A 21,323-nucleotide genomic window follows, 5' to 3' on the forward strand; every position below is an offset into this window, starting at 1 on the left:
TCCGGGTCTAGAACCAGGCTGCTTGGCACCACTGCTCGTTCTCTGTGACTGCCTCGTTCCCCTCTCTGTAAGCGGAGGGACATAAGGACGCAATGCCTGTGGAGTCTGCCCGTCCTGTCCCCATAACCTTCCTTGTGCCTTCCTGTGACCCTGTGCTGGATATTGAACTCGGGACCTAGGGATACCAGACATGTGTCCTACAACCGAGCTATATAACTCAAGCCCCATTTTCGTGTTTTGAATTCAGTAATACCTCCTTGTCAGATAAAATCATTGGAGGGGTGTCAACCAATGGTCCATTTTTGCACTTCTTCTAAGTAATACCCTGTGTACTGTGAGGACTTCTGTCCTGTAGCAGTCAGCTCCTGGAGTCCACAGCTCCTTGTCTTCCCAAGCTTGCTCCTCTGTCTGCTGTGGCTGCCCCTTGGTGGTGCGGAGGTTCTGACCCAGGCCTGGCGCTCGCTTTTCCACACTCTCAGCCCTGTCAGACATCTTCTGTCCCGAGACCTTGCTCCAGCACATAGCCTCAGTCTTCTGCACGTGTCAGGACAGGGCGCAGCTGGCCTTGCACTTGTCCCTGGCTGTGCTCCTCTGTCTGTTGGTTTTGAGACAGGGTCTCGCAGTGTAGCCCTGGCTGGTTCCATACTCAGTGGCATTTCACTTTTGGGAATGGCCATGCAGGGTTCTGTGTATCTTTGAGAAAAAAATGCCAGTCTGAACTCTTGGCATTCCCTTGTCTGGAATGTTTTACGACGTTCTTCTGATGTCTCTTCCTTTTTTGTGGCTTCTTAGTCATTGGGCAGTTTTCGTAGCACTTCTCATCTGCTGTCTCTTGTCTGTGTTTCTGTGTGGTATCTTGAGTTTGTCCCTTGGGGGCTTCTTTCTTTGATATGGTCCTCTGTTTGCTTATATTGGCCTTCTTAGACTGGTCTCTTAGTCTCAACTGGTGTTCTGGCTTGGCTTCTCCTGCCCCCCACTCCCCAGCTCATCCACTCTAGGAACTGAACTCAAAGTGTTGCTCACATACCCTAACTAAGCTATCTCCAAGTCCACGTTTAGTTTCTGTTCACTAACTTAGTGAATGTTTATGACACTTTCCTTCCATCTGTCTGGTCCTTGGGTAGCAAGTTAGCAGTAAGCTGTAGACACTGGGTCTACAGCTGGGCAGGTCACAGCGAGGTCAGTAGCCACCACCAGCTTTTGACCCAGGAACTCCAGATGTCCATGTGTAGAACAGCTTTCCTTCAAGGCTCTGCTCTGGAAACACCAGTGTCTGGCTGTGGGGGACACCCTGATGATCAGCCAGAAGTTCCATGGTTCCGACAGTACATGGACCTGGTTGCGCTGCCTTGGGTCCTGAGCCTTCCCTGTGCTCATGCACAGAACATAGCTCCCCTCAGCCAGGCAGTGGCACACAGCCATCTCTGGAGGTGCTCAGTGGTTTGATTGCCCCACAGGACAGAGCAGCTGAGATGGAGCCCTGTTATACGTGTTTGCAACTTTTGAACTAACCCTGTGTTTACACAGGAACCCATATTCTGATAGCATAAAAGAAATGCTGACAACATTTGGAACGGCTACTTACAAGGTGGGACTCAAGGTTCATCCCAATGAGGAGGACCCCCGGGTGCCCATCATGTGTTGGGGGAGCTGCGCATACACCATCCAGAGCATAGGTAAGACACTCAGTGAGGTGTTGATTAGAAGCTGGGTGTGATGGCACACAACTTAATCCCAAGGCAGAAACAGGCAGATTTCAGGAGTTTGAAGCCAACCTCATTTATAGAGTTCCAGGCCAGCCAGGACTTCAAACTGAAACCCCTGCTCTGGAAAAAAAAAAAAAAAAAAAACAGCTGGGTAGTGGTGCATGCCATTAATCCCAGCATTTGAGGGGCAGGGGCAGATGGATCTCTGAGTTCAAGGCCAGCCTGGTCTACAAAGTGAGTTCCAGGACAGCCAGGGCTACCCAGAGAAATGCTGTCTTGAAAAACAGCAAAAAGGAAGGAAGAAAGAGAAAAGAATAGTGCTTAGAAGATGCAGCTTCCTTGGGACCAGGCCCCGAAGTGGTACACAGACAGACAGACAGACACAGTCTTTTTTAAATGATGTTTAGTGTAAGGAAATATAAAGGAGTAATAAAAGAAAATAGGTAAGAATTGTTTACCAGGAAGATGCTGGTTTGTTTCACAATTTGTAAGTAAATACAGCAACAGAAAACAAATTTAGGTGGTGGTTATGGGAACTTCTAGTTGAGGGACCCAGTAGGGTTTTTTCTTAATTTTATGTTTGTGATTGTTTGCCTGTATGTATGTCTGTACTATGTGTGACCCTGGCGCCTGCAGAGTGCAGAATTGGGCATCAGATTCCCTAGAACTAGAGTTACAGATAGTTGTGAGCTGCCAAGCAGGTGCTGGGAACCAAACCCAAGTCCTCTGCAAGAGCAGCAAGTGGACTGGACATGGAAGTACACGCCTTTAATCCAACACTTGTGAGGCAGAGGCAGGCAGGTCTCTGGTCTACAGAGTGAGTCCTTTTTTTCTTTCATCCAAAGTGAGTTCTTCCAAAATGACTTAAAGATGATAATACCTAGCTGCCCATAGTGGTGCCTTTAATCCCAGCTCTCAGAGACAGGCTGATCTCTGAGTTTGAGGACAGCCAGGGCTACACAGAGAAACACTGTCTCAAAAAACAATGCTACAATCTGACAAAATTGCATTCTCTTCAGAAATAATAGAACTTATTAAAGGTGTACAAAGAAAATAATTTTTAAGAAAACAATATATGGCATTCACTTTACCTTCTTAACCATCTTTAACCTCTAGAGAGAATTTTGAGTGATGAAGAGAAACCCCTGTTTGGGCCTCTGCCATGTAGACTGGTAAGAGCTCTCATTCCTCTCAGTAATACCTGTTTCCTGTAAAAATGCTAAAGAACTTGTGTTTGGGGGTGAGCGGTACTTGGTTTTTGTTTGTTTCGTTTGTTTATAGAAGGCTCTGCTCTTTTCTCTGGTAACTGTAAGGACTTCTTTGTTTCAGGACGACTGTCTCAGGTCCTTAACACGGTTTGCAGCAGCACATTGGACAGTGGCGTCACTTCCTGTGGTGCAAGGACACTTCAGTAAACTCTTTGCATGTGAGTGTCTGGTGTCTGTGACCATCTATGTTCTGGCAACTTCTAGTCTTTGGAAATTGTCTTTGTAGGCGTCTAATGTCTCCATTACAAATGAAGTGTTTGCTCTGTGGTGTCTCTGGACTGATGACCTCAAGTGTGCTAATGTGTCTTCTTCCATCTCTAGCCTTGGTGCCTAATGACAGCTATGAAGACCTCCCGTGCATATTAGACATCGACATGTTCCATTTACTGGTGAGTGTTTACTGTTTGCTGGCATCCTCGCCGCACTCCACAACACTACCTTGGACCTCATGAGTCAGTAGCCAGGAAAGCCGACACGAGGTGCTGTCACCATGGATTTCTACACATCCGTATCTCGTTAGGTTCTGAGGAGCCTTGGTGTGGGTGTCTGGGTGTCTGTCCTCTCTTGTTTGGCTCTGTGGCTGAGAGCTGTAATAGAACCGTCTGCTTTAGCCCACTAAGGTACAGTAACGACGGCTGCGTAAGTGATGCTGGCATTCATGCAGTCTGTTTAGTCGTTTTGCGCATTATAGGAAATCTGGACGGATCTAGCCTGCAGTCAGATACGTGATGGCAGACCTGCCTCTCTCTCCTATTTGTACTTTTTAAACTAGGGTACGTTCATTGTATAAAATAGTAGCTTCCTATGAAATTTGCATATACGTGTGTATATCACATCTTTGATCACATTCACCGGCCCCTCCCTCTCTTGTCCCCACTGCTTTCTGGGCCCCTCCCCTTCCTGTTTACTTTTCACCTTTGTTTTTAAATCTAGATACCACAGATGAGAGAAAACATGCTATGTTTGTCTTTCTGGTCCGACATATTTCATTTAGTGCGATACCTGGTTCCATCCTTTTCCTTATTCGTAATATCACTTCATTCTTAATGTCTGAGTAATACTGCCTTGTGTGTGTTCTTTTTTTACTATTTTTTTATGTTTATTTATTATTTATGTGTGTGTGTGCCACAGCTCAAACGTGGAGGTCGTGTTCTCTGATCTCCGCACTCCTGGGTGCATACACAGAAACTAAATGTTAAGAAAGTGAAGGGAGCCGGGCGTTGGTGGCGCACGCCTTTAATCTAGCAGAGGCAGAGGCAAGCGGATCTCTGTGAGTTCGAGGCCAGCCTGGTCTACAAAGTGAGTTCCAGGACAGCATCCAAAGCCACAGAGAAACCCTGTCTCGAAAAACCAAAAAAAAAAAAAAAGTGAAGGGATTTCACATACATCATGACCAGCAGTCGTAGGGAATCCCCTGGATGAGTGACATGACAGTGACTGACTCTCCGGACCCCTTCAGCTCCAGTTCATTGAGCCAGCTCTAGTGGCTTTCAGACATTGCCCTTCTCCCTTTTTAGTTTAAGGGGAATGCCAAGCTAGGAAGAGATCTCAGGAGAGCGCAGAGGAGTCGCCGTGAGGAGAGGCCTCTGCTGATGGTCTGTTTGCTGTCTAGGTGGGCCTGGTGCTTGCGTTCCCGGCTCTGCAGTGTCAGGACTTTTCAGGAAGCAGCCTCGGCACTGGAGACCTGCACATTTTTCATCTGGTTACCATGGCACACATCGTACAGATCTTACTTACCTCGTGTACAGGTTTGTCAGCTGCTTGAACTGAGTCTTCCAGGTTGAAAACAAGCATGTTTGGGAGAGAGCAGTATATAAATCACAGTCAGGATACTTGCCTTTCTGCTTGTCTTCCTGTAAAAAGTTTTAAGTTAGGTTTCTTTCTCTTGTGAAGATCCCCTGTAGTATAAATGTTTGGTTTTTTTCAATTTAGTTCATTAATCTGTGAATGGCATCGAGTGTTGTTTCAGAGTGCCAGTTTTGTTTTAACTCATGTTTCATTAGTATCACAGCAAGCTCATTCTTAAGCTATGCTTCCAGTCACACATCCTGTTATTCAAGCATTGCAAGACAGTGTGTTAGCTATAGTCCCCACTGGACGGTGGCTGACTTAGTGGTCAGATGGAGAGCAGTGCTGTGTGCACACTTGAAAATTTAAATCCTAGTATTTATAAGAGTATTTCCTGTTGTATGTGAGTGTGTGAATACGTTTAGGTGCTTGGCTCGTGGACTTACAAGCCCTTTGAGCCACACAAAGGAATGGAGACCAGTATGTCTTTGTGTTTCAGAAGAGAATGGCATGGATCAAGAAAATCCCACTGGGGAAGAAGAATTAGCTGTTCTCTCTTTGCACAGAACACTTCACCAGTGTACTGGAAGGTGAGACACCAGGCTTCCATGGGAGGTGCTTCCCATGTGCCAGTGGGGGAAACTGCTGTGTGTTGCCGTGTTAAAAAGATCTGGCAGTGACTGCTTTGACATAACTCAGTCTCTGACAGTAATGTCTGGAGCCTCACGCTTACTTGGTGGTGAGCCCTACAGTTGCTCAATCAGATGCCAACTAGTAGAAGGATATGCTCTGAAGATGCTCTCCTAAGTTATTTCTCAGCAATTTCAAAATGCAAATAGGAAGCCAGGCGGTGGTGGCGCACGCCTTTAATCCCAGCAGAGGCAAAGGCAGGCGGATCTGTGAGTTCCAGGCCAGTCTGGTCTACAGTGCCAAACAATAAATAAATAAAAATCAAATGCAAATCGGATTAGCATAGTGTGTTTACAGGATGATCCACAGAAACACCGTGAGATTACTTGAACAGCACATACTGGTGTCACTGTGCCTTGCAATAGCATTCTCACTTAGATCCTAATAACATGGGTTAGGGGCCTGCAGGCATGTTTGCTCTGGGCTGGAGAGACGATGCCAGCGGGGTTTGAATCCTGGCACTTATAAAAAGCCCTGTGGGTGGTGGAGACAGGAGGGTCACTGGGACTGGCTGGCCTGCAGTACAACTTCAGGCTTTAAAGGAGTAAGTGGAGAGCAGGCACCCAACGTCCTCTTCTGGCCTCTGAGTACACACACACATTTGGATACACCATCTGTGTATATACACACATTATAGAAAAGGTCTTTGAATTATCCCGTCTGAGAGCCCACTCAAATGAAGTAATCTAACATACAGAAGAACTTGCAGGGATTTACAGATATGTCCTGGTGTTATTTGTGCCAGCAAGGAGCTGAAAGTGATCCAGGGGTGTGTGTAGGGACATAGTTTGAGGACACTTGTGATCAGTGTGTTCTAAAATACAATGTCTGGATTAAACATTACAGTATGTAGTATGTTCTAGATAGTCTGGTAGTTAAACGTCATGTAGTTGCAGCTGTTTAGACAAATTAGTGTGGAAGCAATATACCAGAGTAATACCTGGTGGTGTAAGATTCTGTGGTAACTGCTGGGTTTGTTTTCTGTGGGTTTGTTTTGGGGTGGGTTTTGGTTTTTGTTGTTGTTGTTGTTGTTTGAGTGTTTGCTTTTGTTTTGTGTGGATGTGTGGTTTTTCCAGACAGGGTTCTCTGTGTAACAGCCCTGGCTGTCCTGGCATCTGCTTTCTAGACCAGGCTGGCCTCAAACTCACTGAGATCCTCCTGCCTCTGCCTCCTGAGTGCTGGGATTAAAGATGTGTGCCCCCACACCTGGTTTGGGTTTGTAATTTTTCTGTATAGATAGCTATATTACTTTTGTAAATATTAGAGGTCCTGTCACTATTTATGTTTGACATCCCATAATAATTAGGGCTGTCATTAACTGGCCTTTGACCCACTCCTCCTAACTGAAACATCATCAGTTCCAAATGTCAGTCTTGTTTTCACACCGTGCTCTATCGTAGTGATCTTTTCTTAGTGTCTGTCCTGTTTTGTCTCCACAGTGCCTTGGAAGAAGCGCCCTCCGCCTGGCACCTGTGGAGGAGCCTCCAGGCCGCCATCACGCCTTTCCTCAAGTGCTCAGCTTTGTTTTTCCATTATCTAAATGGAGTTCCAGCCCCACCAGACCTTCAGGGTAACTTCTGTTTCTTTCAAATGTAGGAAATAGTCACAATCTACTCCAGTCATTTAGAGTAAAGATAAGGCTGGGCACTCTGGTCTCAGCGCTGAGAGGCAGAGGCAGGTGGCTCTGTGAGTTCAAGACTCGCATAGTCTACATAGTGAGTTTCAAGACAGCCATTGTTACATAGAGAGACCCTGTCTCAAAAATAAAAATTAATAATAATAATAAAAATAAAATAAGTACAATAGATGAGTTAGAAAATGTAAAATGGGGCTGGAGAGATGGCTCAGTGGTTAAGAGCACTGGCTGCTCCTCCAGAGGTCCTGAGTTCAATTCCTAGCAACCACATGGTGGCTCACAGCCATCTGTAATGGATTCTGATGCCATTTTCTAGCATGCAGGCATACAGGGAAATAGAGCACTCACACGTAATATAAATAAATCTTTAAAAATCTGACAAAAAGAAAAGAAAATGTAAAATGGCTTGGGACAGAGCCAGTGATGCTTGCCAGGCATGCTCAGGCCTGGATAAGTAAACAAGTCCATCTGGTTAATGAGAGGCCTGTAGAATGTTGATGTACATCTTTGCATCCTTGCTTTGCCTCTGAATCCCAGAAAGGTATAAGAACTGTCAAATGAGCACTTACAAAGCATGTTAGATCAGAAATACGTGTTTTTTGTCAGTTTATGCTACTCACAGCAAGGTTCAATTTATATATTACTCATAAGCTAGGTACAGGAAGCAGAGACAGGAAGATCTCTGAATTCGAAGCCAGCCTACATAGTGAGTTCCTGGAAAGCCAGAGCTACACAAAGAAACCCTGTCTCGAAGGAAGAAAGGAAGGAAAGAAGAAAAGGGAGGGAGGGAGGAAGGAAGGAAGGAAGCTCGCTCTCTAGCTCATCCTTCTGCCCAGGACGTAACTGTGGGCATTTGTGCCTCTTTTCTTCCTCCTTGCAGTTTCGGGAACAAGCCATTTTGAACATTTATGTAACTACCTTTCCCTACCAACGAACCTCATTCGCCTTTTTCAAGAGAACAGTGAGATCATGAACTCTCTGATTGAAAGGTAATGCTTGGACGTTTCAGCATTATCTAGGATGGTTTATGAAATGAGCCTTAGCTTTTCACATTTCAAAGTTCTTCTGTGGAAAACTACTGAACCTGATAGAATTCAACACTAATTTAAGCTGTGAGAATTAGGGTGTTTGCCAAGTGTTGGGGTGCATACTTTAACCCAAGCACTCAGGAGACAGAGGCAGATCTCTGTGAGTGTAAGGCCAGCCTGGTCAACATAGCGAGTTCCAGACTAGCCACGGCTACACAGTGAGATCCTGCCTCAAAAATAAATGTTTAAGAGAAAGAATGAGGAGTTCATCTAAGGATTTGGCTTCAGGCTAAGATTACTGCCAGCCTAGCAGGTAAGTTTGCTTGGAGGGGAAGGAGAAGTACTGTAAGGAAATGTTTATTACATTAATGGAAGTGTTTCCACGGTTGTTTGTTTGTTTTGTTTGCTGATGTGGGAGCTCCCCCATGAAGTTCAGGCTGCCCTCAAACTCCAGACCTCCTGCCTTGACCTCCTGGGGGCCAGGACTGCAGGTGCACACCACCGCACCAGTCCTACTTCATAGACTTAAAGCTGCCACCCACCTGTGCTCCCAGACGAGGGCTTGCTGTAAATTCAAGGCCAGTCTATGTTTATATCTTGAGTTGAAAGTCAGCCATGGGCCACATCCTGAGACCTGTCTCAAGCAGTAAAAATGAGACAATAGCTTATGACTGCAGGGATCTAAGCGGTCCTATTCAGGAGGTAGAGTAGAGGATGGGGGGGGGAGGGGGCAATGTTGAATGTGGCTAGATTTCTGTTAGGGCAGATGAGACACATCTGGAAATGGGTAGTAGTGATGCCTGAACAAGTTGAATGTGCTTAATGCCAGAGAACTATCAAATTAATAATGGTTAAAATGGTCAGTCTTTCCTGTGTTTTATCACATTTTTTTTAATGTCTGAAAAGCCAGGTATGATGGCATTTGCCTGCAATCCTAGCACTCAGGAGGCCAAGGCAGGAGGAGCTGAAGTTCGAGGCCAACCTGGACTTTATAGGGGGACCCCCATATCAGCAAACAGAACAGCATAGCAATGCAGACAACTATGGGAACAGAACCCATAACAGACCAGTCAGAGCCAGCTAGGCCACACAGCGAGACCCTGTCTCAGAAATAATCTCCCCTCTTCTGTTTGCCTTAAAGTTGGTGCCAGAACAGTGGAGTTAGAAGCTACCTGAAAGGAGAAAGAGGCGCAATAAGGTGAGCTGGGGACGCGGGTGTTTGGTGTGGGGCGGGCGGCAGGAAGGGGGGCGCGGGTGTTTGGTGTGGGGCGGGCGGCAGGAAGGGGGACGCGGGTGTTTGGTGTGGGGCGGGCGGCAGGAAGGGGGGCGCGGGTGTTTGGTGTGGGGCGGGCGGCAGGAAGGGGGGTGCTGTGTTTCGGTGAACAGCTGTCAGTCTGCTGCTGGAGTTGGACAGGAGAATAAATACACTACACCCCTGATAGGGAAAAGAGAGCAAGTTAGCTCTTTTGGGGGAAACTGCTTTCTAAATGGAGCTCTTCATCCTGGGTCTTGTTAGCTGGCTGTCTTTCCTTTCTTTCTTTCTTTCTTTCTCTCTTTCTTTCTCTCTTTCCTTCCTTCTTTCCTTCTTTCCTTCTTTCCTTCTTTCCTTCCTTCCTTCCTTCCTTCCTTCTTTCTTTCTTTCTTTCTTTCTTTCTTTCTTTCTTTCTTTCTGGAGAATTTCAAGTTACCCAGATATAGAAAGGGTATTATGGGGTGGTGAGCTGGGTGTCTCTCCTGAGACACCAACAAACCCAAGAAACACTTCTAGCCGATAAGTTAGGAAGTACTTGTCACTTGTAGGAACATGGGTAAGGAGCTACTCACTGGAAGACAGGTGACTTAAAAGCTCACCCTACCATAGGCAACTGCTGGGGAGAGCTGGGTCACTGGGGTCAGAACCCCAGATGCCCCTGCACCCTCTATACTCTGGTCCCCTGCCCCCAAGACCAAGGGCTGCTTAGAACTAGGGGAGTGGTTGCTGGATCTCAGGGGAGGCCTCTGGTGACCCCACCTCACCTTCCTGAAGGCATAACGTTCACAGCCCCACCAATGCCCACGCTAGCTGTATGCTTCATACATTAATGTTCACAGCCCCGCCAATGCCCACTCTAGCTGTGTGTTCCTTATATTAATGTTCACAGCCCCGCCAATGCCCACGCTAGCTGTGTGTTCCTTATATTAATGTTCACAGCCCCGCCAATGCCCACGCTAGCTGTGTGTTCCTTATATTAATGTTCACAGCCCCGCCAATGCCCACTCTAGCTGTGTGTTTCTTATATTAATGTTCACAGCCCCGCCAATGCCCACACTAGCTGTGTGCTTCATACATTATGAGTGCTGGGAGGGAGGAAGTCACCTCACTGCCACAGCATCCCTAGTGACAACCCAGGCATGGCCAGTTCTTTTCCCATTCGTTTCCTCTGCGTCTGTGCATTAGTTGAACTCTGTCTATGTAAAGCATCCCTCTGGATCACACAAGTGTCTCGTGACTCGAGCCTGCTGCTCCTCAGTGCACACCGCCATGGTAATCAGAAGACTAGACGAGATTGCCTGTGGCTCATACACGTCCAGAAGAAGTGAGAACGCTTAGTCGGATGAGTTTGAACCTGTGTCTCAAGTTTCCACATTTGTAGATGGTTGCCTGACACCACCTCTACCCTTAGCCGGCACCATTCCTGTGGGACACAGTGCTGCTGTGGTTTCTTCTTCTTCTTCTTCTTCTTCTTCTTCTTCTTCTTCTTCTTTTTTTTTTGGTTTTTTTTTTTTGTTTGTTTGTTTTGTTTTTCGTTTTGTGTTTGTTTTTCAAGACAGGGTTTCTCTGTGCAATAGCTCTGACTGTCCTGGAACTTGATTTGTAGAACAGGCTGGCCTCAAACTCAGAGATCCACCTGCCTCTCCTCCTGAGTTCTGGGATTGAAGGCGTGGGCTGCAGCCACCACCTGACTGACAGTGCTTAACTTGAAGTACACATCAGAGTAACTGGCAAACTTTGAAAATGTAGAAGCCACTCCTGGCAGATGTGGTTTCTAAAGTGGGAGCCCGGGCATGTGTGCCCCTTTAAAATACAGTTAACCACGGTGCGAGTATCAAGTGCTGCCCAAGTGCCCCTTGGGGAGTCCACACTGGCTTTGCAGTGTAGGAGATGACCACACCCCATTCCTGTGCTGAGCAGCCACAGGCCGGGGCCTCACGCTGAGAAACAGGCCCTCAAGTACTGAATGGGTTTGAGTCTCAGCTTTTCCTGAGTTCCTTTGAGTGGCAGACAGTGTGGCTGATCGGAAGGAGATGGACATATTGTTACAGGGCCGTCAGATCACCCTAGTAAGGACAACCCTTCAACACCAGTCCCGAACTGAGTGGATAGGCTCTCACGCCGTGCCACCCAGCAGAAGCCGGGAGTGAGTGCCCTCCCTCCCTCCTTCTGCAGCTACTCGAGTCTGCTGAAAGGGGCAGTGACTGAGGCATCGCTGTTGGCCTCACTCGTGCTGAGACATCAGGGGGTGGGAACTTAGACACTGCGGTTACAGCTCACTCGGTCAGCCCCACTCCCTGGGCTGCTTTGAAAGAAACCACACAAGACACGTACAGTGTAGTGTAGAAGTCAGAAGAGCTTTGTTTTGTGTGTTTACATTCTTATTTGTGTACGGATGTGGGCGCAGCTGTGCCACAGCCTAGTGTGACAGGCGGAGGACAACGTGCTGCCATTGGTGCTCTCCTTCCACCATGTGGGTTCCAGGGCTCGAACAGGCTTCCCATAAGCACCTCTGCCCTCTGAGCTGTCACCAGTGTGGATAGAGTTACTGGAACACTGTCAAGGGTGCATCATTTTAGGCAGGCTTTATACTCTTCCTAATGTCTCTACTACAGACAACGTCCCCTGGGTGGGCTTTCCTGCCCCAAAGATTGGCAGACCCATTTGGATGGCCTTTAAGAGGAGGCAGCGGTTGTCATCTTTGCTAGGAAGTCTCCAGCTGGGTCATAATCTTAGGCGGTTTAGATAGTCTCTGCTAATGGCCTTTCAGGGTCAGAGTGTCCTGTCCTTACCACCGCCAGAGTTTCACTCAGATCTGCTTCTGTAGAGTCCTGAGTTTAGATCCCTCGTCCTCCAAGGCCTGGTTACAGGGAGGGATCGTCTCCAGGCCTGCTCATCAGGTGCTAGGGGTGATGGCTCCCTAGCAACTGGGTGTAAGCGAGAACATATTCAGGTGCCTTCTCAGGTCACCCCGTGGCAGGCGTCCGTTGCTCACTTTAGCCTCCGTTGATTTACTTTGGCTAAGCAAGAATTAACCTGATGTCTTTCTAACATGACCATGAATTCAATGAGCTCTTCACATTTCTAATTTCTTAGCTACCCGAGAGAATCTAACAAACTGATTGACCTTCCGGAGGATTACAGCAGCCTCATTAACCAAGCATCCAATTTCTCGTAAGTTCCTCTCAGTGCCCTGCCCCTCAGATCCTTCCGCAGACAATCGGAGGGGTTTGGTGGTGGCTCTTTGTTTTGTTTGGGGAAGAGAAATCAACCGTCCTTTCCATAATGTGTGTCAGAGTTGGCCATGGGATGAGCAGTGGGAAGTGGCAGGAACCAAGGGTTTCTGAGTAGTAACTGCACTTTAATAAGAGCCTTTGAGATTCTTGATGAACCTTTAAACACGTGCACAACCGGCTAACACTTGCAGGCTGCGGAGACGGCTCAGTGGTTAAGAACTCTGGCTCTGTTGACAAAGCGCTGGCCAAACCAGGTGGAGAGGAGAAAGAAAGGGTTTGTGTGGCTCCCCGGCTACACTCTGCCTCTGAGGGAAGTCAGGGCAGGAGCTGAATCAGAGGCCACAGAAGAAGGCTGATCATCGGCTTGTTCAACCTACTACTTAGCCCACCCAGGCCCGCCTCCCTGGGGATGCCAGTGCCCACGGGGACTGTGTGCCCTCCCACATCAGTTAGCAATCAAGAAAATGCCCCACAGCCTTGCTCATGGGCCCTTCTGATGGAAGCAATGTCTCCTCTCGCCTCCCTGTGTCTGAGATACTAACTGCATGGGCTGTCACTTCACACTTTCACTTAAGTAGCCGTGCGTCTGCAGGGCTTTACATACAGTGAGATTGTCCGTGGCTGTGCACATCCCTTTCGTCATCGTGCTCTCCTTTACTGCCCTCAGCTGTTGCTCTGCTGGCTGTCTCTGGTACACGGCTCTGTTGTGCATCTCTGGGTGTCTTTGGTACACGGCTTTGTTTTGCTCCCCTGGGTGTCTCTGGTACACGGTTTTATGTGTGTTCCAGTGTCCTAACACAGGATAGCTAACACTGATAAATTATCTTCCAGTAGCCACACCCCTTCATAGCAGTGACATGTTGTTGTCTTTGTCTTGGAGGTGCCCCAAGTCAGGCGGTGACAAAAGCAGAGCCCCAACTCTGTGCCTCGTGTGTGGAAGTCTCCTCTGCTCTCAGAGCTACTGCTGCCAAGCCGAGCTGGAGGGGGAGGACGTGGGGGCCTGCACAGCACACACCTACTCCTGTGGCTCCGGGGCTGGCATCTTCCTGAGGTAAGGCCCTGAGGGCTTGTTCCCTGAGCACTGGTGCTCCTGGGCAGACACAAGAAAACAGCACTCCGGGGAATTAGAAGCCGCTGTGTTCAGTCTGTGAGGACTGTAAAGTTCCGGGCTCTCACATTTCCTGTGTGGCTCCTGCCAACTCTGTTGGTTCTTCACAAGTGCCAGATCCCAGCTGGACAGCCCCGCTCCCAGCTGACAGCTCTGTGAGAGTGCCCCGTCCCAGGCGTCCTCCCAAACCGCATTAAGAATGCCCTTCCAGGAACTGGGGAGACAGGGCACGAGAGACTGCTGCTCTTTCAGAAGACCCGAATTTGAATCTCACAACCCGTGTGGCAGCTACACAGCTGCCCGTAACTCCAGTACCAGGGGATCTGATCCCTCTAATGGCCTCTCTGGACTCACAACCTTACACGTAAAACACAAATTAATAAATCTTTAAGAAACACCATTAACTGGTGGAGGCAGGCGGATCTGTGTGAGTTCAAGGCCAGCCTGGTCTACAGAGTGAGTTCCAGGACAGCCAGTACTACAGGAGAAACCCTGTCTCTGAAAACCAATAGAGAGAGAGAGGGAGAGAGAGGGAGGGAGAGGAAGGGAGGGGGAGGGGGAGAGAGAGAGAGAACACCAGCTTTTCCTTCTGCTGTGCAGGTGTGTTAGATTTTCCCTGCAGGCACAGGCTGTAACGGGTGCTGTACTCAAACAGGAAACACTTAGCATAATTTCCAAACGAGTATTTTCTCATAATTGTAGTGAAAAGATCACTAGTATTCTACTATTGGAGTCCTAGATTCTCACTCTAAAGTCACGTATGCATTTGCAGAATGTCGTTAACCATATACGTCACAGCCATCTTAGTTCCACTGAAGACTTGAGCGGATGGCTTGGTGATGTCAGGTGTCTTTCTGCTATAGTTGCTCTTCTCTTCGAACCCTGGGCTTTCATGTATTTCTTTATTTTCTTACATAAACCCTTGTTCCATGTGGAGTTGAATCACCACCTCGTTACCTGTAAAATGCACAATGATGAATGCTTTCTCCACAGAGTACGGGAATGTCAGGTGCTATTTTTAGCTGGCAAAACCAAAGGATGTTTTTATTCTCCTCCCTACCTTGATGACTACGGGGAGACGGACCAGGGACTCAGGTAAGACCCCAGCCTTGGGGTTAGTGAGACTGACCCTGAGCCTTAAAGCCCTTCCCTTCATGGTGACCAGTAGGCCCCGGTTCTTCTGGAGGTGACTTTGTTTCCTGTGGACTGGTTTCCAAGGAGGGCACCTGAGTGTGCCATGAGAGGGTGGGCAGCTGGCTCCATTGGTGAAGTGTTGGCCGTGCCAGCGTGAGGGCCTAGGTTTGGTCCCCAGAACCCATGTAAACGCTAGGTGTGGGACTGCACACTCATGACGCCAGTGCTGAGGAGGTGGAACAGGAGCATTCTAGGGCTTATAGGGCATGGGTACGTGCCAGATAAAAAGTGACTGAGGAAGAAGACACCTGAGGGTGTGCATTGCAAACAGGTGTGAGTACACTCACACTTGCGGTTATCCACTTACATGCAAACAGAAATTTTTAATTCTTTTTAAAATGCCCGAGGAGATGGCTCAGTGGGTAAATACTTGCCTCAGAAGCCTAGGACTTGTATTCAGATTCCCCAGCACTTGGTGACCCTAGTGCAGAAGGCAGGCAGACGGTGGCACTTTAGTCTCAGCACTCAGGAGGCAGTGGCAGGCAGATCTCTACATTTCAGGTCAGCCTGGTCTACAGAGAGAACTGTTCCAGGATAGCCAGGGCTACCCAGAGAAATCCTGTCTTGATAAAACAAAAAGTAGATAGTAAATAAAAACTTTAAAGATGGCCGTGGGGAACACAGGATCAGTAGGAGAAAAGAAGACCTGCAATCTCGCCCACGTATCACCTGCGAGGGTTGCCAATACAGCATCCATCCCCAGCGTCAGCAGCACGGGCCAGCCCTGTCTGACCTGTGAGGCTCTCTGCCGGGGAGGCTGCTTACATCCTGATGACGTAAGAACAGCAGTTTGACTGAAGCAGACACAGCTACCCTTGAGACAGTTGCTTGTGCTATGAGCCCCACTCACAACGCCCACTGCAAGTCTTTTCTTTGCCCTGAGAGGGAGAAAGAGCTAATGTATATGTACTTCCTGGGCTTGAACATCCAAGTTTGTGTCATGTGCCACCTGGTGGCAGTTTATCCCACAGCCCCACAGGAAAGGGCCCAAGTCCACAGCAGAGTCAGTAGCTCAGGACTCCGGGCCCACTTGGGAGCTCAGCGAAGCCTGCACGCTGTTAACCTGGACAGCAGTTGCACACCTTTGGTTCCTTTACTGAGGCTTCTAGGCGACAGCTCCCTTCTTCACTCCTGTCACTCTGTCCCCTGCCTCACTACCCTGCTTACCCATCACCCACAGAATAAAGTTGTAGCCTCTTAACCTGGACCTCCTGGGCCTCCATCCCCTTTCCCTGGCCTCAGTCTGGCTGTGGTACTGAGATGCCATCTCTGTTGAGCACGTGAGAAAGTGGCGTGTGTATGTGCATGCGCATGTGCAGACTGGGCAGAAAGGGCAGACTCTGAAACTTGTTCCGTGCGCCTTTCCTAGTGCAGGAGGGTTGGGATGTGATGGAGGGGTAAACGGTGCCTATGGGTGACCTGTGTCTCTTTCTAGACGAGGAAATCCTTTACATTTATGCCAAGAGCGGTTTCGAAAGATCCAGAAGCTATGGCAGCAGCACAGTATCACGGAGGAAATTGGACACGCGCAGGAGGCCAACCAGACCCTGGTGGGCATCGACTGGCAGCATTTATAATCACTCCTCCTCCACCAAAAACTTGAACTTGGAGTTTTGTAACCCAGCTGGCTTTTCCAGAGAGACAACAGAAAATAAGTTCGGCTGAATCTATTTTGAAATAAATTCTTTATTTAAGCTTTTCTTCCCAGTTTTATTTTTCCAGTTTCTGGCTCCAGGGACTGATGAAAACCATTTTCTGCCAGATTTTATTGCTGTGTCCCTCAGCTGTTCCTGGGCCAAGACCCTTTCTGAGGCCGGAGCCCAGCTCCTCCGGAAGCTGCCTGCTTCGGTTGCCAGTAGCCTGAGCCATTCCACGCCACTGATTGTGGTGGACTTGTTGGCTGTTCAGCAGAGGCCTAAAGGAGCCCTGGGGCACATCGGCAAGACACTTCCCACCCTGGTGCCTCAGCCTGAGGTGTGGTTCGCCTCTGGGACTGGACCTCACCTCCAAAAGCAAAGATGTTGAATTTGAAGCTGGGATTCCCTTCTCTGCATGGCCTAGAAGGCTGGGGACACTAACGGGAAAGCTAGGGGGAGAGCAGCTGGCTTTTCACAGCTGTGGATGGTTGGCTTTTCTTAGTTTTATCGAGACTTTGGCTTACTCAATTAAAGGGCTTTTGAAATGGAAAGGACCTCCTAGCTTTGCATACAGAAACTTCTGCTCTGAGGTCAACAGAGCGAGATGTGCAGTCTCACCCAGACAGCAGCAGACAGATGAGAGCTCAGCTAAGTGTAAGGCTACAGGCCTGTAATCCCAGCACCTGGGAGGCTGAGGCAGGAGGACCAGGAGTTCAAGGCTAGCTTCAGCCACGTTAGGAGCTTGAGATTAGCCTGGATGACTTGAGACCTTGTCTCCAACCAAGCAAAATTGAGGAGCACTGGCTCCTTGCCCCACCCCACATCTGGATTAGATGTGTTGCTGCTTGTCTGCCAGCTGGCTTAGGACATTCCTTAGACTGTGTGCACACAAGCTTCTAGTCCTTTTAGGTTTTATTCTAAGAGGTGCCTTTCTAGAACCATAGCCACTTAGTGCCGCAGTTACAACTCTGGCACACTACACACCTACTCTCATTCAACAGACATGCAGAGAGCTCACATACATGCGGTGACAGCAGATTCAACAAAGGGATGAACTCCGGTCTCCATGTGGCCACATGAACAGAAAGAGGCCATCGGCTTTTCTAAGCCAGCTAACAACCGTTTCACTCAGCCTCTCAAATCGCAACCACAAGTTCTGTTCCCCTCAGCTGCCAGTATCCCAGGAGGGTGAGAAATCTAGACCAGAAGCTAAAAGAAATGCAGCTAGCAGTCTCCAGGATCATGTGAGGAGCTGCCTCCCCTCCAAAGGATGGACTTCACGTAGCTCTTCTGCTTGGCACAGACTCAAGAGCTAGGGTTACGCGACAGGAGCCCAAGGTAAAACCGTTCCTGCTCTCCCTCCCCTGGCCTCCTTGACATGCTCTGAATGGGCTGTGGATGGTACAACTGATGCTTTTTTAACCTTTGACCTGTCTTCAGATTTTAAGTTTGGCTTCTCTTGGCTTTTTGCCTTCCATTCACTGTTCTTAAATTTAAAGTGATGAGACCTCTCTGGGCATGAGCCCCAGTCTGAGAGCACTTGCCTAGCATGAGTGAAGCCCTGGTTCGATCCTGGTACCAACCAAGAAGGGAACACAATCATGAGCACAGCTTGTTTCATCTGTAAACATCTTCAGGGTCATTCATCCCAGCACTCCTGGGTTTAGGCCTGACTCCCAGAAGCCTGGGGTTAGCGGAGGGTGGCCCTGCGGTTCCCTCTCGAGAATGTCAGTCTGATCTGCAGTGAATTCCCACAGATCTGCAGCCTCACTCTGTGTGGCAATGTTAAGATGGTTTCTCGTCCCGATCAGCACATCTGACTTTTATTTGTTCCGCATGTGTTTTGTTGTAGAAATGTTTATATAACATGCTTTCCATATCAGGGAAAATCACATGTTTAACAAATTGGCTATAATTTTAATATCTGTGGACAACTTGTAAAATTTGGGATGTATCATATGTAAAAAGTTTAAAGATACTCAAATAAAGGCTTTAGGTGTTGACTTTACTTCCGTTGCCACCATCTTCTGTCTTGTTTCATACAACACCCCAGCAGAGCTCCCCATGTCACCTTGCTGAGAAAGTGGGACGTTGATATTAGCCTGAAATTTAAGAGGCTTAAACTATTAGTGTCAGTTATGGCCACTAGCCAAGCCACATTGACCTTGCCGGGAAGCATGTACATCATCTCTGCTGATTAGGGTCCCTGCTCGTTGTCTGTGAGCGCTAGAACTCTGCAGGGCGTTTCTGACCTCAGCTCAATAGGAAGCAGGTCTGTGTACAGCTACCCTTGTCATGGGTGAGCACTTGCTTGACCCTGCCTGCTTGCTTCTGTGTGGGTCCCTGTTCCTGCACTCAGCAGACTTCTGTGTGGGTCCCTATCCTTATACTCCACAGACACTTGGTACAAGAAGACGACCTACTCAGACCAGAGTGCTTCTGTGTTCCTAGAATCCTCTTACCAGGACACTGCCCAACACCAGGCTCTCCATGGGGACACTGCCCAACACCAGACTCCATGGGGACACTGCCCAACACCAGACTCCATGGGGACACTGCCCAACACCAGACTCTGCATGGGGACACTGCCCAACACCAGGCTCTCCACATTGGGCTTCCCACCTGGTCATTACTGCTGCGCCAGCTGACTCCTGCCCCAGGCCAGCTGCCTCTCAATGGCTACTGGGTTTCTCTGTGTAGCCCTGGCTGTCCTGGAACTCACTCTGTAAACCAGGCTGGTCTTGAACTCAGAGATCTGCCTGCCTCTGCCTCACAAGTACTGGGACTAAAGGCGTGCGCCACCACCTCCCAGCCTCTATCCTCTCTTACCAAGTGATGTGGGAGACCACCGCCCAGCTGTCCATCCCCACTCTTATCCAGTGGTGTTTATTGTGGCATACTTTACAAACAGTAAGAACAGTCCTTTCTAGAGCAAGGGGTTGATTTTACATTTTGACAAATGCACACAGCTGTTTTACAACCACCACACTGAATTAGAGCAGTCCAGTCTCCCGGAACATTCCTTCATGCCCCTCATCGCCTCTCCCTGCCTTGAATGCTGGCTCGCTCCTGTCCTGCACCCCTTCCAGATTGTTAGGTGACTGGAGTCATATCAGGTGCCTCCCAGCCTGCTGCTTTGCCAACCAATTCATTCTAAAACTGGAGAGCATAGCCTAGTTACCTGGCATGGATGAAGCACTTGGTGCCATCGCAGGCCACACAAAACTGCTGTGGTGTGTAACACCTACCACCCAGCACTTGTGGGAAGATCAGGAGTTCTACGTCATCTCAGGTACACAGTGAATTTGAGGCCTGGGATAGATACAGTTCCTAAGATAAACGTATTGCCGGGCATTGGTGGTGCACGCCTTTAATCCCAGCACTGGGGAGGCAGAGGCAGGAGGATCTCTGTGAGTTCCAGGACAGCCTGGTCTACAAAGCGAGTTCCAGGACAGCCTCCAAAGCAATACAGAGAAACTCTGTCTCGAAAAAAAGTATTAAAAGGAAGGGTATTTGAATCACACGGGCCTCTGGTTGCCAGTGGTGTCCCACCCTTCAGATATTAATGCAGTCACCAACTGAACGACCTTTCGTGACTGTTGGTGAACACCTGTGCCTACAAATACTCCTGTGTAGGGTTTTGTGAATGGCTGAGCTGTCCCCTCTGCAGCCAATCCACGTCCACTGAGAAGTGGGAAGCACCCATCCCACCTCGTGTGGACCTCTTACTGTCCACAGGCTCTGCTCTGCCGCTGACACACCGAGAACTCTTCACACCATGGGTGAGAGGTCCTAATTGTTCCCGCTAAGCTGTAAACCTGCTGGCCTAGCATGACAGGTGCCCGGGAGAGGAGGGCTGGGAGCCTGCCCAGCAGAAGCAGCTAATCTTATTAGCCCATATTGAGGTTACTAGGGGTTTATTTGTTGATGGCTTAGTCTTGAGCTTGAAACATGCCAAAGGGATCTGGAGGTTCTCACTTGAGGTGAGACTAAAAACTCTCGGGATTGCTGGGTATTTAGCACAAAAAGCCACCAAGTGGTATTTCAGTAGAGAACGTTTGAAAATAGAAGGCTAGGTCAAGATAGTGATGTGAGACTTCAATCTCAACACCCAGGCGGCAGAGGCTGGCAGATCTCTGAGTTCTAGGCCATTCTGGTCTACATAATGAGTTCTAGGCCAATCAGAGTTAACACAGTAAGACACACAGGCCAGTGCCTAACCCATCACGCCATTGAAGAAGAAAGTCTCTTCGTTTTGTCTTTACCAGTGACCCTGCCTGAAGCTGGGCTGACACACCCGTCAGTGAGTTTGCCAAGCCTGAGGAGCCTGGTACCAGAGTGTTACTGGGCACTGGTAGGTCACCAAAAGGAACGGACTAGGTTTTCCTGACAACTATCCGACTACCTATGACTGTTTCCAATGCTATTATTCCTGTCTTTTCCAAACCATACCTGCCCATAACCTGGTCCCAAAGAGGCTTATATTTACCTATATAAGAAAACACTTTTAGGGGCTGGAGAGATGGCTCAGAGGTTAAGGCTCAGTGGCTGCTCTTCCAGAGGTCCTGAGTTCAGTTCCCAGCAACCACATGGTGTTCATCTGGTGCCCTCTTCTGACCTGGAGGCAGAATACTGTATACATAATAAATCTTTTAAAAAGAACAGAAAACATTTTTATTTACTTATTTTTAGAAATGCAACATGGAAAAAAAGAAAGGCTTGGGGGGGTAGGTTCAAGACAAGATTTCTCTGTGTAGCCCCGGCTGTCCTGAAACTCACT

The 21,323-nt window shown here is 48.5% G+C and overlaps 1 protein-coding gene across 3 annotated transcripts in view; it reads left to right on the top strand.

Moving 5' to 3' along the window:
• Ubr2 (ubiquitin protein ligase E3 component n-recognin 2) overlaps positions 1-18,551 on the top strand; it is a 79,869-nt gene extending 61,318 nt beyond the window's left edge. For 2 of the 3 annotated variants that reach the window (XM_040729668.1, XM_040729667.1), the window contains exons 35-47: positions 1,528-1,676; positions 2,823-2,878; positions 3,036-3,132; positions 3,296-3,363; positions 4,587-4,722; positions 5,262-5,352; positions 6,892-7,022; positions 7,969-8,077; positions 9,258-9,314; positions 12,465-12,542; positions 13,485-13,655; positions 14,706-14,807; positions 16,342-18,551. In XM_040729668.1, coding sequence (XP_040585602.1) covers positions 1,528-1,676; positions 2,823-2,878; positions 3,036-3,132; positions 3,296-3,363; positions 4,587-4,722; positions 5,262-5,352; positions 6,892-7,022; positions 7,969-8,077; positions 9,258-9,314; positions 12,465-12,542; positions 13,485-13,655; positions 14,706-14,807; positions 16,342-16,483 — 1,387 coding nt within the window. In that variant the 3' untranslated portion in view covers positions 16,484-18,551. The remainder of the gene's footprint in view (positions 1-1,527; positions 1,677-2,822; positions 2,879-3,035; positions 3,133-3,295; positions 3,364-4,586; positions 4,723-5,261; positions 5,353-6,891; positions 7,023-7,968; positions 8,078-9,257; positions 9,315-12,464; positions 12,543-13,484; positions 13,656-14,705; positions 14,808-16,341) is intronic. The other variant, XM_040729669.1, reaches the window with a different exon arrangement.
• Positions 18,552-21,323: the final 2,772 nt, after the last annotated feature.

Source organism: Mesocricetus auratus, unplaced genomic scaffold, assembly GCF_017639785.1.
Source record: "Mesocricetus auratus isolate SY011 unplaced genomic scaffold, BCM_Maur_2.0 Super-Scaffold_100021, whole genome shotgun sequence".
Taxonomy (NCBI): Eukaryota; Metazoa; Chordata; class Mammalia; order Rodentia; family Cricetidae; genus Mesocricetus; species Mesocricetus auratus.